General features: G+C 41.7%; 1 protein-coding gene across 2 annotated transcripts in view; it reads left to right on the top strand.

Annotated features, from left to right (window-relative positions):
• LOC128984358 (max dimerization protein 1-like) overlaps positions 1–16,598 on the top strand; it is a 133,575-nt gene that overhangs the window by 107,967 nt on the left and 9,010 nt on the right. For both annotated transcript variants that reach the window (XM_054403670.1, XM_054403676.1), the window contains one exon: positions 3,602–3,726. In XM_054403670.1, the coding sequence (XP_054259645.1) occupies positions 3,602–3,726 (125 nt within the window). The remainder of the gene's footprint in view (positions 1–3,601; positions 3,727–16,598) is intronic.

The following is a 16,598-nucleotide window of genomic DNA, read 5'->3' on the forward strand; positions in this document are numbered from 1 at the left end:
GGTATCAGTTTCAAGAATCAAGAATCAATTTATCAGGTATCAGTATCAAGAATCAATAAATGTTGGTATCAACACATCATTTGTTGAAAAAATTAGTCTTGAAAAGTCTGGAATTAGTCTTGAATTTTTAAATGGAAATAAACTAGACACCCTCACTTATGAACCTTAGAAGTCCTTGCACCTCTCTAGAACTACAGATGTCTTGATAAATCACCAGTTCCGTATAAGAATGTTAATTTTTTTTTATTTTGCTAGGAAAATATTAAGATGCCATTGTCTAGGCATAGTGAGTGTATGTGTGTGCGAATGTTGTATGCTTGTGTCGCCTGCTTCCCGGCCTCCATTGTCATGTGCCACTTGTTGCCTGCTCATCAATGCTTATCAGTCCAGTAACTGATAACGCTGCCCCGACCCTGCTCGGTCTCTCTCTCTCTCCGCCGTTATCTCAGCTTCTCTGCCAAACCCTATCTCCATTCCCCAACTTCTTAAAGGCAGCTCATGTAAATGCACAATCTCTTTTTTGTCACATAGACGAATTTCGTACAATCTTTCAAGATTCCTCAATAAATTTGATTTTAATTTCTAAAACTTGGCTCAAACCATCATTAAATGACAAATGTGTGTGTTGAACTAACTGGCTACAATATTTTTAGAAATGATCGTCTCCATAAGGGTGGAGGAGGAGTTGCTGTATATGTTAAGTCTCATTTTCCTTCCTCTGTACTTTTAAAGTCTAACTCAGAAACAGTGGGAAGACCTGAATATTTGTTTTTGGACGTTTGTGTTAACAAAACACATTTTTTGATTTGTGTTTGTTACAGAGCACCTCACATTGGGTTCTTAGCTGAGTTTGAACAGGATTTGGTGGGTCTGCTGCCTCGCTATGGTCATGTCATTGTGATGGGTGACTTTAACACTGACCTACTTGGACCACTAACTTATGACCAAACTACACTTACAAATCTGTTCTCCTGTAACATTACTATCTTACCTTTACTTGCCACATATCACACAGCCACGGCTGACATACTGCTGGATATCATAGTTGTTAGTGACCCATCCTTTATTGCCCACCACGGTCAATTTTCTGCCCCTGGACTTTCTAAACATGACCTGATTTTCTGTGTATATAAATTAAAAAAGCCCAAATTCTGCCCAAATTTGATTAAATACAGAGACTATCGTAATCTTAACCTCAATGCTCTGCTTTTAGATGCTTCTACTCTACCGTGGGATGTGGTTACTAATGATCCTGATGTCAATTCAATGGTCGAGCATTTTACTTTCCTCATTTCTAATCTTCTCAATAAACACTGTCCAATAGTATCTAAAAGAGTTTCTAAGCCACCTGCTCCCTGGATAAATTATTTTATTCGACAACTTCAAAAAAATAGAGATGCTGCATTTCGTAAAGCCAAGCGCACCAAACTCCCTGATGACTGGGCCTGTTACAAAAGACTCAGGAATCAAACCCAACAACAGATTAGAAACTCTAAAGCCAGGTATTATTATACATCTTTCTCCCAGAAACAATCCTCCAAAACTTTGTGGACCAAAGTTAAGAACCTAGGTATCGGCAAGTCTAAAAATTCACATAAAATATCCATCAGTCTCGACACTATTAACAACTTTTTTGTGAATATTCCTATAAGTTCTGCAGGTGCCTTTAACCATGTTGCCGCTATCACATCTAGACCACTTGACATGCCAGAAAATCAGTTTTTCTTTTCCCCAGTTAGTGAATTTGATGTTCGCAGGGCAATCCTAGGGATGACAAGTAACGCAGTCGGCGCTGATGATATTCCTATTAGGTTTATTAAAGACACTCTACCAGTTACTCTCCCGGTACTAACATTCATATTTAACAGATCATTAGCAACCTCTACCTTCCCCTCCATCTGGAAATCAGTCATTGTTCGCCCACTTCAGAAAATTTCATCTCCCAATACCCCATCTGATTATAGACCAATCAGCATTCTTCCTGCCCTTTCTAAATGCCTTGAAAGAATAGTGCATAATAAATTCTCAGTTTTTTTTTTAAGAGAACAAAGTCTTATCGGATTTTCAATCTGGGTTTCGCGCGAAATATAGCACTACCACTGCTTTGTTGAAAATTACTGATGACATCCGCCGTGTAATGGATAACAGACAGGCCACTATTTTAACCCTCTTTGACTTTTCAAAGGCGTTCGACTGCGTATACCATCCTCTTTTACTCCTGAAACTGCACTTGGCTGGTTTCTCTGACAACTGTGTTGACTGGATTGAGTCATATTTATCTGATCGTCAGCAGTGTGTCAAAGCTGGTGACAAATGTTCTACTTGGGAGCAGATTACTAGAGGTGTTCCTCAAGGATCTGTTCTTGGCCCACTACTGTTCTCAATTTACATCAATGACATCACAGAACATATCACTAACTCACACTACCATCTGTATGCTGACGACTTACAGATTTACTCTCACTTTAATGTAGACGAGATGGATACTGCTGTGCGACTCATGAACATTGACATTGAATCAATAACTCACTGGGCCACAAACAACGGACTTAAACTCAACATTGACAAAACTCAAGCAATGATTGTTGGCTACCCCAGATTAATGACTAAAATAAACTTACTCACTGCACCACGGCTTAGCTTTGACGGAAAAGACCTTACCTACTGCGACAAAGTGAGAAACTTAGGACTCATAATGAACAAACATTTGAATTGGTCTGACCAAGCAAATTCCACTTGTAACAGGGTTTTTGGGGCTATTCACACCATCAAACGTTTCGCAGAATACCTTCCACTGAACTTGAAAATCATGTTAGTAAAAACTCTCATCTTGACTCATTTCAACTACTGTGATGTGGTGATCAATGACATGACTAATGAGGTTTCTAGCAGACTTCAGCGAGCGCAGAATTCCTGTATCAGATTCATTTTTGGCCTTAGACGATATGACCATGTGACTCCATATTTCAACCTGCTTTCATTAATGAGGCTAAATGAACTTCGGGAATTTCACACCCTCCGTCTTCTACACTCCATTATCAACAGTAAAATTCCTAAGTATTTATCAGATAACTTCCATTTCATTTCTGACATCAGTACCCGTTCCACTCGTAGAGGCTCTCTTCTTTTATCTACACCAATTTACCGGTCAACAGTTTTTAATAAATCTTTCTTAGTATCTGCAATTCGAATGTGGAATTTTCTTCCTGACCATATAAAATCTATAGAGAACCGTGCAAGGTTTGGGGCAGAGATCAAATCTATGATTTTGAGTAGCAGGCATGAATGAGTCTCTGGCGCTGGTGTGGCGGGTTGTTGGCGGCTTGTGTGAATGGACTTTTTGGGTTTAAATTTAATTTCAACATTTTTATAATATGGTACCTTAGATTATTTAATTTTATTTATAAAGTGGATAGTTTATTTATGTTTTAGAGGTTAAGTGGTAGAGAGGACTGCTAGTCCTAACTTCGCCTCTTAAATAAAGACATTTTTCATTTCATTTTCATTTCATTTCAGTTCCCATTATCTTTTTAATGGATAAAACATTTTGTAAATAATTGGAAAAGCATATAATTAACTTTTACTATTTTTGATGTTCCAGATGAAGTAGACATCATAGGGTACACAAGCAACCAAAGTGACACAGACGATCACAGTACTTCTAGTGACAGTGGTGTTGCCATGTCTACCAGCCGCCTCACTCTATCCGAGATGGAGATTGTTTAGGTATATTACTACTTCATACTAGACTTTCTTACAAAGATATAATATACAGGGTGTTCAAAAAAGGTTGGGACATAATTTACCTAGTGGTAAAAAAAAAAATAAAATCAAGATAAAACTTTTTCCAGAATTGCTTTTTTTTACATAAACATTTTTGTCTTTGAATTGTTCCAACCGATCTTTATGATACTTGATATGCATATTCAGGTAAAAGAGTCCGGTCTTAGAAAACAAAATTAATTTGATACAATATAAAATTTCAAAATTAAAATTACAAAGAAATGTCTAATTTTATAAAAAGGTGTCAAGAACACTACTTATTTTAGCATTTTAACTTCCCTATCAAACGACACCAAGTTCAAAATGATCAAATGAAAAATAACTGAAATATCACGATTTTTAGTACCGGTAGTTGTAAAATGAGGCAAACCTGGCTAGCTTAGTCTTATACCAGCCCATTTTACTACTAAGTCAGTAGCCTTATAGTACATTGTTTTGTACACAACACTTTTAGATGGTTGTGTTGTTTACGCCAGTTAGTACTACGTAATATTGTTAAAATCGGGTTTGCTTGGTTTTTAATATATTAATATGTTATTCCTTATTATATTACTCTTCAAATATAAGATCAATTGTTGATTAAATTTATGTCAATTTCTGCAATTGTTATTATTATCACTAAGAATAGTTCTACTCTGATCCGGTAAATAGCAGCTAATTTTATGATGTATATATTTTTAGGATAGCCTAATTAACTACAGTTGTTCATCACACTTAAGATTTATAACTCTTCAAATTATTAATAAAATCAAACAAACATGTTTTGCTATACAGATAAACCAAATAAAAGTAGCTTTTGGTAATGCACAATCATTAGATTAGTGTAATTAGGAATGGAACTTTATATTTTTATGAATGGAAAAAAAAACATTTTAAATAAAAACACTTTATTAACCCCTTAACCGCCACGCACGAGATATGCCGGGCGATACTAGTTTTCAGAGCAACCGCCACGTACGAGTTATCTCGTGTTGACGTAATCAGCTGTTTTGTTTTATTTTTAACAGCTCAATTCCCGCCTTATCTCTGATATACGTACGTAAACAAGTTGTTGACAGTGCTGCTTGACTAGTGCTGCAATCTGGTGGATTTTAGTGGTATTATAGGTCAGTAATGGTCCCGATCAGTTCCGTTCGTAGTTTCAGTAAAACTCGTGCTTGCGGAAGCTTACGTAATGCTTACGTACATTATGCGTGTCATTATAATTGTGATTTTTGGTGGTTATTTACTTGATAGTGTTGAATGAGTAGTAAATATTAGTCGTAATAGCTGGTGACATGCTTGAGGATTACAATTTATTAGAGTTGTAGACTTTATTGTAGGCCTAATTTTTACTATAGGCCTAACTCAAGAAACCCCCGAACCCCACCCCCCCCCCCCCCCCAATCTCAAATTTTAGTATGGTTAAAGCTTAATGTTTTTGAAGATGTCTACAAACAATATTGATAACTGTTTTCTTTAAAAAAACAACTGGTACAATTTTTTAAATCACAAGTAAAAATCGTCAAAAAAACGGCAAAAATAAGTGGCAATGGCGGATTTTGACTAGGCTACTTAGACGGCGGTTAAGGGGTTAACAAAGTGTATCTCTCACCATTGGACATGTAATCAGTTATAAATACATTGCAGTATTAGAGTTCTTGAAATCTTTTACAATTTACTCCTGATTACTTTTCTTAGTTGATTGTTTTTTATTTGTCTTTGCCATTCATTTGTTTTTGCCTGTTTAAAAACTTCAATCTCATTAGACCCTACCATTCTTCTTTTACCCATGCGGTACCGGGTTAGAATAGGACCGCAGCCTCCCTCGGCTTGTCGTAAAAGGCGACTAACAGGGGGTGGGAGATCCTTCTCTTTATGCTCCCAACTTTCTCTGAGGCCAAGTTTGCTTCTTACCTTTGGCTTGTACCTCGAAATCTTTCATCTTTCCTTTTTACACTTCTTTTTTTCAACCCCGGTTTGGGTGTTTTCCTTTCTTCTTTTTCGACCGGCGTGCACTATTGAGCCTTGGGAGTGCCCTTTCTGTGCAAAAGGGCTGTTTTGTGCCTCGCACTGCCGATGGGACATCTCTGGTGTGTCGTCAGGAACCAGCCCCTTCGGGCCCTAGTCAGGGAGTGCGGCATGGGTGCAGAGGTCGGGCTCTGCACTGCCACGGGCGACCCCCGGTACGTCAGGATTCTCGGTACTAGGCAAACGAAGACCGGGCCCCAGGGAACTGGGGTAGGGGCTACGTCCCCGAGGGTATACCCGTTCCTGGTTATTCCGGGCCGTCCCTTGCCGCACGATGCGCTGGCAAACATTTTTATGGCTATTTCAACCCTAGGTAGCATGGAGGGCTTGCTTGGCAAGCAGTCAGAGGAGAATGCGTTTAAGAGGGGAGGGTGTGTTTCAAGGTCACCCCCTCTGACGGTAGGAAATATATCGTTGGCACCTTCGCTGGTAAAGGGAGCGACTGTCTCCCCTCCACCGGTGCCAGCTTTCAAGTCTGGTGAAGGGCTGTTGGAGGAACACCTTACAACAACGTTGCAGTCGGAGAGCTCAGGGATGGTGCTTCTGCGTCAGAAATACCTTGACGCAGAGAGTAGCATCGAAACCCGGCTTCGAGACATGGAGGAGACCATTAAAGCTATGCTGGACACCTTTCGGACCCAGAAAGCTGTTAACCAAGTGGTCAAAAATGGCATGGCCAAGCTAGAAGATGACCTTGGATTCGTTTTTGCCTGCCGGTTGGTAAGCAAGGCGGCCATGGAGAAGATTGCGGAGAAGGTAGTGTCTATGCCTGACGACAGGGCGCTGCCTTCTAAGAAACGCAGAAGGCCATCCACTACGGAAAGCCCTCCAAAAAAGGAAGAGGCTGTTCAGACCACAAGGGCTAAGGTTAAGGCTAAGGCGACCCAGACAGACCTTTTGTCTGCCGGGCCCAGGTCTTCCCCAGATGTAGCTGCTTTCCCAACAAAGAATCAAGAATCAAGAATTTATTACAACAAATTACAAAAAAACATTTTGTATAGTTGAGGTCAATATGAAATGTCCAGTGGTTAGCATTAGGGCCTATAACATTCAATAACTAGGCTACTTTAAATAATTTAAACAACAAAGTAAGTTACACAGATTTAAGGCCTACATCAGTCAGAAACTAAAAACTAATATCAATGTCAGACATGAAAAATTCACTTAAACTATAAAAAGGGTGATTTAATAACCAGCAAAAAAGTTTACTTTTAAATAACTTAAGATCAACACAATGTGCCTCAGCTGGCAAACGATTAAACATTTTTAACCCTATATAAGAAAAAGACTCTTGTGACTTTGTTAGCCTGACTAAAGGTAACTCTAAATTATTCCTATGTCTAGTAAAATAACTATGTGAATGTGATCTCAAGGCTACAGCATTAATATTAACTTTTACATAAACAAGACACACATAAATAAATAAATTAAAAACAGTGAGTATTTTTTCCTGAATAAACAAGGGTTTGCAATGGGCTCTGTACTTAGAAAAAGTAATGATTCTTAAAGCCTTCTTTTGTAGGAGCAAGATTCTGCTAACATCATGACCACAGCCCCACAGCAAAATACCGTAGCTTAAAATACTATTAAAGAAGGCAAAGTAGGCCATCCGTAGGTAGTGTCTAGGGATTAATTTTTTAAGCTTGCGGAGTAAGTAAATAACTCTTGAGAGCCTACTACAAACATGGTCAATGTGCACACTCCAGCCTAATTTAGAATCCAGGTATATACCCAATAATTTAACATTATCACAGAGTTGAGGAAAGTTTAAATCATGGTTACTTAAACTAAATAAAATAGATTGAGTCTTACTATTATTCAATAGGAAACCGCTACTTTTGAACCAATCGTTACATTCAATGAGACAGTTGGACATATAAACATTAAGATTATCTAAACTGTGATTAGGTCTACTGCAGAAAAAAGTTGAATCATCAGCAAAAATTATAGAATTACAATTTACATTAACAGGCAAGTCATTAATTACAACTAAGAATAGAAATGGGCCAAGGACCGATCCCTGGGGCACGCCACTCTTCACTACCGACACCTCAGAGAGCTTATTGTTATACAAGACTTTCTGTGTGCGGTTGGCCAAATAGGTCCGAAAAAAGTTTAGCTCAACACCTCTTATGCCGTATTGTTCAAGTTTTGTGAGAAGGATGTCGTGCGGAACACAGTCGAAAGCCTTTGAAAGGTCACACATGGTGGTGAGTGTGCTTTCATGCTTTTCAAAACCATTTAAAGCAGCAACAACAAGGCTACCAACTGCGTCCACAGTTGACAGTCCCCCTCGAAAGCCGAATTGGGATTTAGAAAACAAATTATTGGATTCAAAAAATTTAGTTACCTGGTGTATCACAGCCTTTTCCAAAATTTTTGAGAAGATCGGTACAACGGAGATCGGTCGATAGCTCTCAGGACATAAAAAATCACCTTTTTTGAAAATAGGCACAACTTTAGATAATTTAAGGGATTCTGGAAAATTACCAGACATTAAACAAATATTGATACAAAGGGTAAGTGGGGATAATATCACAGATAGCACTTCCTTGATGAGAACACTGCTGATATCAAAGATATCACGGCTTTTACTATTTCTTAAGCCAATCACAATATTTGCTACTTCCTCACTAGACACTGGCTTCAGAGTGAAATCTGGTACGTTGATGGGCACCTTCATCATATTTTTAGCAGCAGCAATGGAAGGCGGCACTTGGTTGCGGACATCATCAACCGAAGAGACGAAGAAGTCACTGAAGATCTGCGAAGTCAGTGAGTCAGCCGATGGAGTAGTTTTCCCCGTGGATGAATTATTAATTAACTCCCATGCACGTTTGCATTGGTTGGGCGCATAGGATATATTGTCAGCATTAGACTTGAGTTTTGCCTGGTTAAGAGCTCTCCGATAACTTGCTTTTGCTTCGACATATCTCTGTTTAGCAGTGACAACTAAAACATTATACCTTTCTGCCCACTGCCAAAAATCGTAAAGCTTTTCAACTTCTCTTCGCTGTTGGGTTAGTTCATGACTGTACCATTTCATTTTAGTTTTATTCTTACTGTTGATAGGCTTAACAGTCTTAAAGGGGAAGCATTCCTTCATAGCATCCAGAAAAGTAGAGAGAAACTTGCAAAAGATATCGTCCTTATGATTAGATAACACTTCATCCCAGTTTACGTTTAACAGAACCAACTTGAAAGATTCTATTTTAGGTCTACTGAAGTCCCTGATCAGCTTAGGAGTAGGTTTTACATGGTCGATATTTTTAGCCAGACAGATCGATGTTAACAGAGCATTGTGGTCAGACAAGGGTGGTGAGAGAACTGAAGTGTTTGTATCTTCTTCAGGTAAGTCTGTAACCACATTATCAATGCAAGCACCTCCACGGGTAGGCTTAAAGTTTAAACAACGACAGTTAGAAGAACGCAGGACATCAAGAAAGTTTACAGTAAGGCTATCCTTAGAGTGAACGTCAATATTAAAATCGCCACAAGCTATAATTGGTAGGCCAGCTTGTGATAAATATATCATTAGTCTATCAAATCCATCCAGGAAAACATTATGGTTACTATTGGGGACCCTATACAATGATGCTAGGATTAATTCCACAGTAGGCTGCTGCATACTAACCTTCACACATACAACTTCAAAGTCACTCTCAATACAGTAACTGCTCACATCAATTTCTTGGTAAATTAGGCCGCACTTTGTGTATATAGCAACACCACCTCTGGTCTTATCAGTTCGGCAAAACATCGATGCACAATTGTAGCCCTCGATAACCGCTAAGTCTCTGTTGGACTCAGTAAACCAATGCTCACACACACAGAGGATGCCTACGTCATTAAGGTTCATTAATACCTCTACTTCGTTAATTTTATTGGCTAAGGACTGAGCATTAACAGAGAGAATATTCAGCACTTTATTGGACAAAGCGTCTGCAACCTCAGCAACCCGTGACCCCTCTTAGGGGAAGCTCCCGTAAGGGATCAGTCGTTGAGACACCATCTGGGGCTGCATGGGAAAAGCGTCTTACCCGAAAGGAGAAGAGGCAGCAGAGGCGGGCGGAGGTCACCTCCAAGAAAAATGTGGCGGTAAAGGCACAAACGACAAACGTTGCCCAAATTGGGCCCGGTTTGGCCCCCGCTCTTAAAAGGTCGCGGGCAAAAAAGCCCAGGACGGAGGCAATCTTGGTTAAGCCCTCAGGGGGGAGATCATTCGCTGAAGTCTTGGGTATAATAAAGGCTAAAGCTAAGCCGGAGCAGACCGATACGGTTGTGCGGTCGATTAGGCAAACCCGGGGCGGGGACGTCCTCCTTAAACTGGGTAAGTCAAAGGACAAATCCGCTTTTGCTGCTGAACTAAAGGCAGCCGTGGAAGGCCAGGGCACCGTCCGTGCACTCGAGCCTAAAACGTCAGTTGAGGTTCGGGACATAGATGGTGTGTCGACAGAGAGTGAGGTGGTTGAGGCCCTAAAGGAAGCAGTCCCCCGAGCTTGCCGGAACATCGGCTGTACTTAGGGTGTGGCTCACAAAACCAAATAGAAACCAGCAGCGGATGGCGGTCGCCGAAATGGCAGACGCACACGCTAGTAAGGTGTTGGCACTCCAGCATTTGAGGGTCGGTTGGGTCAACTGCAGGCTCAGACGGAGAGTGGAAGTAACCAGGTGTTTTAGGTGCCTCGGTTTCGGTCATTCCTCCCGAAATTGCAAGGGGCCCGACCGAGGCAAGCACTGCCTCCGGTGCGGAGGGGTGGGTCACGCTCGTAGGGACTGCCAAGTCGAATCTTGCTTTCTTTGCAAGGAAAATGGGCTCGCGGACAAAAACACCAAACATATAGCTGGGTCTGGGCAGTGCAGCGCTTTTAAAACTGCGCTCCAGCAAGCAAAAGCCCACCCACGAAAATAAGAATACTCCAATGTAATCTTGGGCGATCCAGGACAGCTGACGCGCTTCTCAGTCAGCTTGCCCTCGAACACGGTGTCGACGCGCTCTTGGTCAGCGAGCAGTACCAGTACCGGAATAGGGTCCCCCCCTTTTGGTTCCCCGATAGTCTTGGTACTGCTGCTTTCTGGGCGCGTAATACAGCTCAAGTGCAAGTGCATGGAAAGGGCCGTGGATTTGTTTGGGTTCGGTGCAAGGACGTCACCTATTACAGTGTCTACCTCACCCCTAACGAGGCTATCCATGACTTCCGCGAGAAGATAGACCGCTTGGAAGAGAGCGTGCAGGACACCACAGGGCATGTAGTCGTGGCTGGTGATTTCAATGCTAGGGCCGTCGAGTGGGGACTGACCCTCACTAATTCCCGGGGGAAGTACATCCTGGACTTTGCTGCCAGGGCCGGACTCGTTGTAATCAACGAGGGCAACACGCCAACGTTCCGGCGACCCGGGATGAGGGGAACGATCCCAGACATAACCCTCGCATCTGAGTCTCTTCTGCCAAGGATCACAGCCTGGAGAGTCTTGGAGGATTATACGGCCAGTGACCATCAATACATTATTTTCAATGTCTTAGATCGCCTCCCGAGGCAAGTTGCTGCATCTCGGGAAGTGCCCGTTCGGTGGAACACCAAAAAACTGGACGTGGCTAAATTCACTGAGGCCATCCTGCGGGGAGTGCCAGCGGTGCCTGCTGCACCTGGCATGGCTCATGCAGAGGCTATAGTTACATCGATGATGGAGCTGATTGCCTCGGCTTGTGATGAGTCAATGCCCCGCAAGAGACTCCGTTGCGATAGGAGACCCGTATACTGGTGGACTGCAGAGATTGCGGATTTGCGCCGAGCTGCTTTGAGAGCTAGACGACTCGCTACCAGGGCCAGGGCACCCTTGGATAGACGCCGTAAGCTGGAGAGCTACAAGGTGGCGAGGAAGTCTCTCCGCCGGGCCATCAACCGGAGCAAACACAATTGCTGGAAAACACTAAGGGATGATGTCGATTCCGACCCGTGGGGCCTGGGTTACAAACTAGTAACCCAAAAACTCACCACTCGCTCTCCACCTTCCGTCATGGAGGGGGCCGCTATGGAGAGGGTCGTCAAATCCCTTTTTCCGGATCCATATTCTGCGCCCACTGCGTGAGTTTGAGATGATGGACGATGTCCCACTCTTCACTCATGAGGAGCTGGAGACTGCTGTTTTATCCCTAAAAAACAACAAGGCTCCTGGACCTGATGGGGTACCTGGCGAGGCTCTTAAGAAGGTGTTTTCAATAAATCCCCTGATTCTTCTGAGCATGTACAACGCCTGCCTGGCAGAGGGGGTATTTCCGTTGTGCTGGAAAAAAGCTAGGCTCGTGCTCGTAGGGAAGGGGAAAGGAGACCCAGAATTGCCGTCCTCTTACAGACCCCTTTGCATGTTGGATATGGCTGGGAAAGTCCTAGAGAAGTTGATCCGTTCCCGACTGAATTCAGCCGTGGTTGCTGCGGGGGACCTGAGCCCTCGCCAATACGGCTTCAGGAAGGGGTGATCAACGGTCGACGCTATTGAGGAGGTGAAGCAAGCCGTGATGAGAGCTGAGGATTTTAATCACTACTCTCGTAGGGTTGTGCTGCTCGTTACACTCGATGTGCGAAACGCATTTAATTCTGCAAGATGGTGCGATATGCTGGACGCTCTGGAGAACAACTTCCACGTCCCGGCATACCTCATGCGCATTATAGAGGATTACCTCCGGTTCCGCCTCCTCATGTATGATACTACAGAAGGCCCGCGGACGATGAGTGTCACTTCTGGTGCTGCCCAAGGTTCCATACTCGGCCCGGACCTCTGGAACGTTGCCTACGACAGCCTCCTTAGGTCTGAAATGCCTGAAGAAACCGTTTTAGTTGGGTACGCAGATGACATTGCAGCTTTAATAGCTGCTCGTAGTGTTGAGCTGGCCCAGCTAAAATTAAACCGAGTCATGCGAACTATAAACGCATGGATGGCAGATCACGGTCTCTCACTCGCGCTGAACAAAACTGAGATCGTGATTCTGACCAAAAAGCGGATTGACACCATTGTGCCGTTGAGGGTGGGGGACGTCGAAGTCCAGTCCGTTCGTGCCGCCAAGTATCTTGGTGTCATGGTGGACTCTAAGCTTAGCTGGCGGGACCAGATATTCCGAACGGCGGACAAGGCCGCTAAGGTGATCTCTTCTCTTAGCCGATTAATGGCCAATGTCGGAGGTCCTCGTTCCAGTCGCAGAAGGCTGTTGATGTCTACAGTTCAGTCTGTGCTCCTGTATGGTGCGGAGGTGTGGGCAGACGCGCTCAATAAGGAGGTGTATAGGATGCGGCTTGCCAGAGTGCAGCGTCAGGCAGCACTCAGGGTAGCATCTACTGCCCAGGCACTCCCGACGACGCGGAGCACACCTTCTTCCGCTGCCAGCGTTGGGAAGGTTCCCGCCTGGAGGCTGAACAACATGTAGGGCAGTTGTTGGTGGACACGGTCATTCCGATGATGACGGAGGGTGAGGACAATTGGACCTGTATGTCACATTTCGTCCAGGATATTCTCCGCACAAAGAAGCTAGAGCTTGACCGAGATGCAGTCTAGGTCATAAAGGAAATTGAATGCCAGAAACGGCGCGAGCCCTGAGGGCTTAGGTCACACGTTGACCTGACCTGAAGTAATGTGACAAACAATCCCAGGTCTGTGTCCAACAGAGTAGAGGGGGTTTTTTAGTGAGTAGTGTGACAAGCTCAGGAGTCTCACACTACAGGCTGGCTACCTGTGTGCGTAAAAGCATTTTTTACCTCCTCTCCCTTAAAAAAAAAAACCATATTTCTTTGGGAGAGCGAGCTGGCGGAGTGGTTAGAGCGCGGGACTTCAGTCCCTGAGGTCTTGGGTTCGATACCCGCCAAGTCACCAACGGATTTTATCTAAGTGATAATGCCGCAACCCCTTGGTCTAGCCTGAAGTAATGTGAAAAACAATTCTAGGCTCGTGCCTAGCGTCCTAGGAAAAAAAACTATTCTTTGAGCAAATAGCTCAAGACGGTCTAGAGGTAAACAATTAACTTTAAGGCTTATGGCTTAATGTCTTTTCCTTCTTCACAGGGTAATTTTTTCATATCAAGGCTTTTAAAATATTTAATTTTCAATTTTGAACATTCCAAAGTCTTAAGTTTCATTAACCTACATTACGATGTTTTATTTTTACAACGCAGCTTGCACAATTTTTTTGTTTCCCCAGTAAAGTTTTCTAAATTTTCGTTTTGTAGAACATTCCTACGCATCACTGCGATAATACTGTTTTCAGAAGACACAAGTTTGATTCAGGGCTCACGAATGTTTTACATTCCCCAAACCCAATAATTATGAAGTTTAAATTCCTTTAAATATCTTTAAAATAAACAAATATAAAAGTGTTTTAATTCAAAAAATCCTTTCTTTTGCACCGTTCAATCCAGACAGAGCGTATTTTTTTTCGGAAATCTAAAATATGACTCCTATGTCAGATTGAGTTTTAGTCTTAAAATAGGGAACTGTCATTATTATAGCTAAAGCAAAATGCATACCTAGGATTTTTTAATCTCAGAAAGTAAAGTAAAGTTTTCAGAAGAACTCGTATAAACACACCGAACAAATGTGCACTTACATAAAAGAAAAATCCTCTTTTAACACAAAAATAATACAGTCTAAAATGAAAAATGGGTACTTTCCTGTTAAAGGGAACATTCATTATTATCGATGATTTCTTTCTATATATCGATATTTTTGTTTTACTTCACGATCGGTATTCCTTCTGTTTCAAAACAGTATCTTCAAACACATTTAAATAACAAATTAAGAACTAACCTTGTTTAGGCACAAATAATAGCCTAGGCCTATGTATTGGATTAGGAAATGAAACTATTCTAAACCAACCTAACCATAACTAACCAAACTTGCTGTAGGCTAAGTTACCGTTTCAAAATTCCGTTTGATAACAAAATAGGCATATGGGGAATAGGCTATCAAACGCAATGTTGAAATGTTACAGCAAGTTTGGTTGGTTAGGTTAGTTTAGAACAGTTTCATTTCAATATAATTTTTTTTAATTGTTTGTTGATACTGAACAATATCTTTATTTACTGTATCCTTATCGTAGTTGTCAGCTGATATGTTTCAATTTGTTACTATCAATATATCGAATAGAAAACAAAAATATCGATATATCAAAAAGAAATCATCGATAATAATGAATGTTCCATTTAACAGGAAAGTACCGAATATATATATATATATATAAGTATAAAAGAGGATGTTTGTATATATATATATTTGGCAGTGATAAACTCAGACACCGCTGAACCGATTGCCACGAAACTTGGTACATACGTGTAGAATTTCATGGAATAGGTTTATACACCATCAATTTCGTGATCCGTCCAATCGGCTCCGCCCCAGTGGCTCTGGAGTTTCCCATGTTAACCTTATGAGAAATGGAATTAATGAATCTTAACAGCTGTTTCAATTAAACAAGTTGGTTCTGTTCTATGATGTTCAATAGCATTAAAGTTACAAGGATTACCAACAGGCTGCAGCACTATTATTTCTTTTACATTTATGACAACAGCTAATTTGCAACCAAAAGGTGAGTGAGCATAGCAAACGAACTTCAACCTGGAGGCGAGTTAGCGTAGTGAACGAGCTAACCTGAAGGCAAGTGAGCGTAGCGAACGAGCTAACCTGAAGGCAAGTGAGCGCAGCGAACGAGCTCCAACCTAAAGGTGAGTGAGCGTAGCGAACGAACTTCAACCAGGACGTGATTGAGCCATGCAAACGAGATCATCTTGAAAATTAAGAAGTTAAACGGGGCAAAGCCCGCGGGTTACAGCTAGTATATATATATAACTTTTAAAGAAAGAATATTAATTCCATATATATACAGTATAAAAGTCATAATTTCCGATGAGTTTAAAAGACTTAACTCATACATTATGTGCCTAACAGTTCCATATAAAAATAATAACATTTCTTGTAAATATTTTATCATTTTTCAAAAGCTGATCTGGTTTTTAGTGTATTCTACAAATGTTTCCCACTTACAGCCGCATTAGGTTGTCCATGTTGATCTTCGTCAATGATATTGTATTCAGCATGGTACTACCCATTGTCGCCAGTACGTTTACAAATTTCAGTCATTTTTTTAGCGATAAATTTTTTTTTACATCACTTAAGAACTGTCTGATTTTCTGCATAACCTCTCTGTCACAATTTGATTTGCTTCAATTGGCATTAATTTGGCTGGTTACTGTTATAACGTAAGTTATATTTAACTGAAAAAATGCAGAATTGAAAGGCCTAATGTTGTTCAGATGGTTTTTTGTTTCCCTTGAATGTGAATAATAATGTGAATAATGTGAATCCTTCAATGAAAGTTTTATTAAGGTTTCTTGGATGTAGTAATATTATTTTAAAATCACTTGACTTTTATGAAAATATATACAGGGTGTCCACCGACCGGGAAAACCGGGAATTATGCATGAATTTTGTATTTAAGCGGGAATTTTTTGCCGAGACCGCGGGAGACGACGACGACTTTTCGTGACCGCCGGAGACGACGATGACGTTTTCGTGACCGTGTGTGATGACGATGACTTTTCCGTGACCGTGGGAGACGACGATGACGTATCCATAATCGCGGAAGACGACGATGATATTTCCGTGACCGTGGGAGACGACGATGACGTTTTCGTGACCGCCGGAGACGACGATGACGTTTTTGTGACCGCGTGTGACGGCGATGACGTTTTCGTGACCGTGTGTGACGGCGATGACGTTTTCGTGACCGTGTGTGACGACGATGACGTTTTCGTGACCGCGTGT

Source organism: Macrosteles quadrilineatus, unplaced genomic scaffold (genome assembly GCF_028750875.1).
Source record: "Macrosteles quadrilineatus isolate MER2022 unplaced genomic scaffold, UCM_ALF_1.0 Scaffold_1__1_contigs__length_201487025, whole genome shotgun sequence".
NCBI classification, from domain to species: domain Eukaryota; kingdom Metazoa; phylum Arthropoda; class Insecta; order Hemiptera; family Cicadellidae; genus Macrosteles; species Macrosteles quadrilineatus.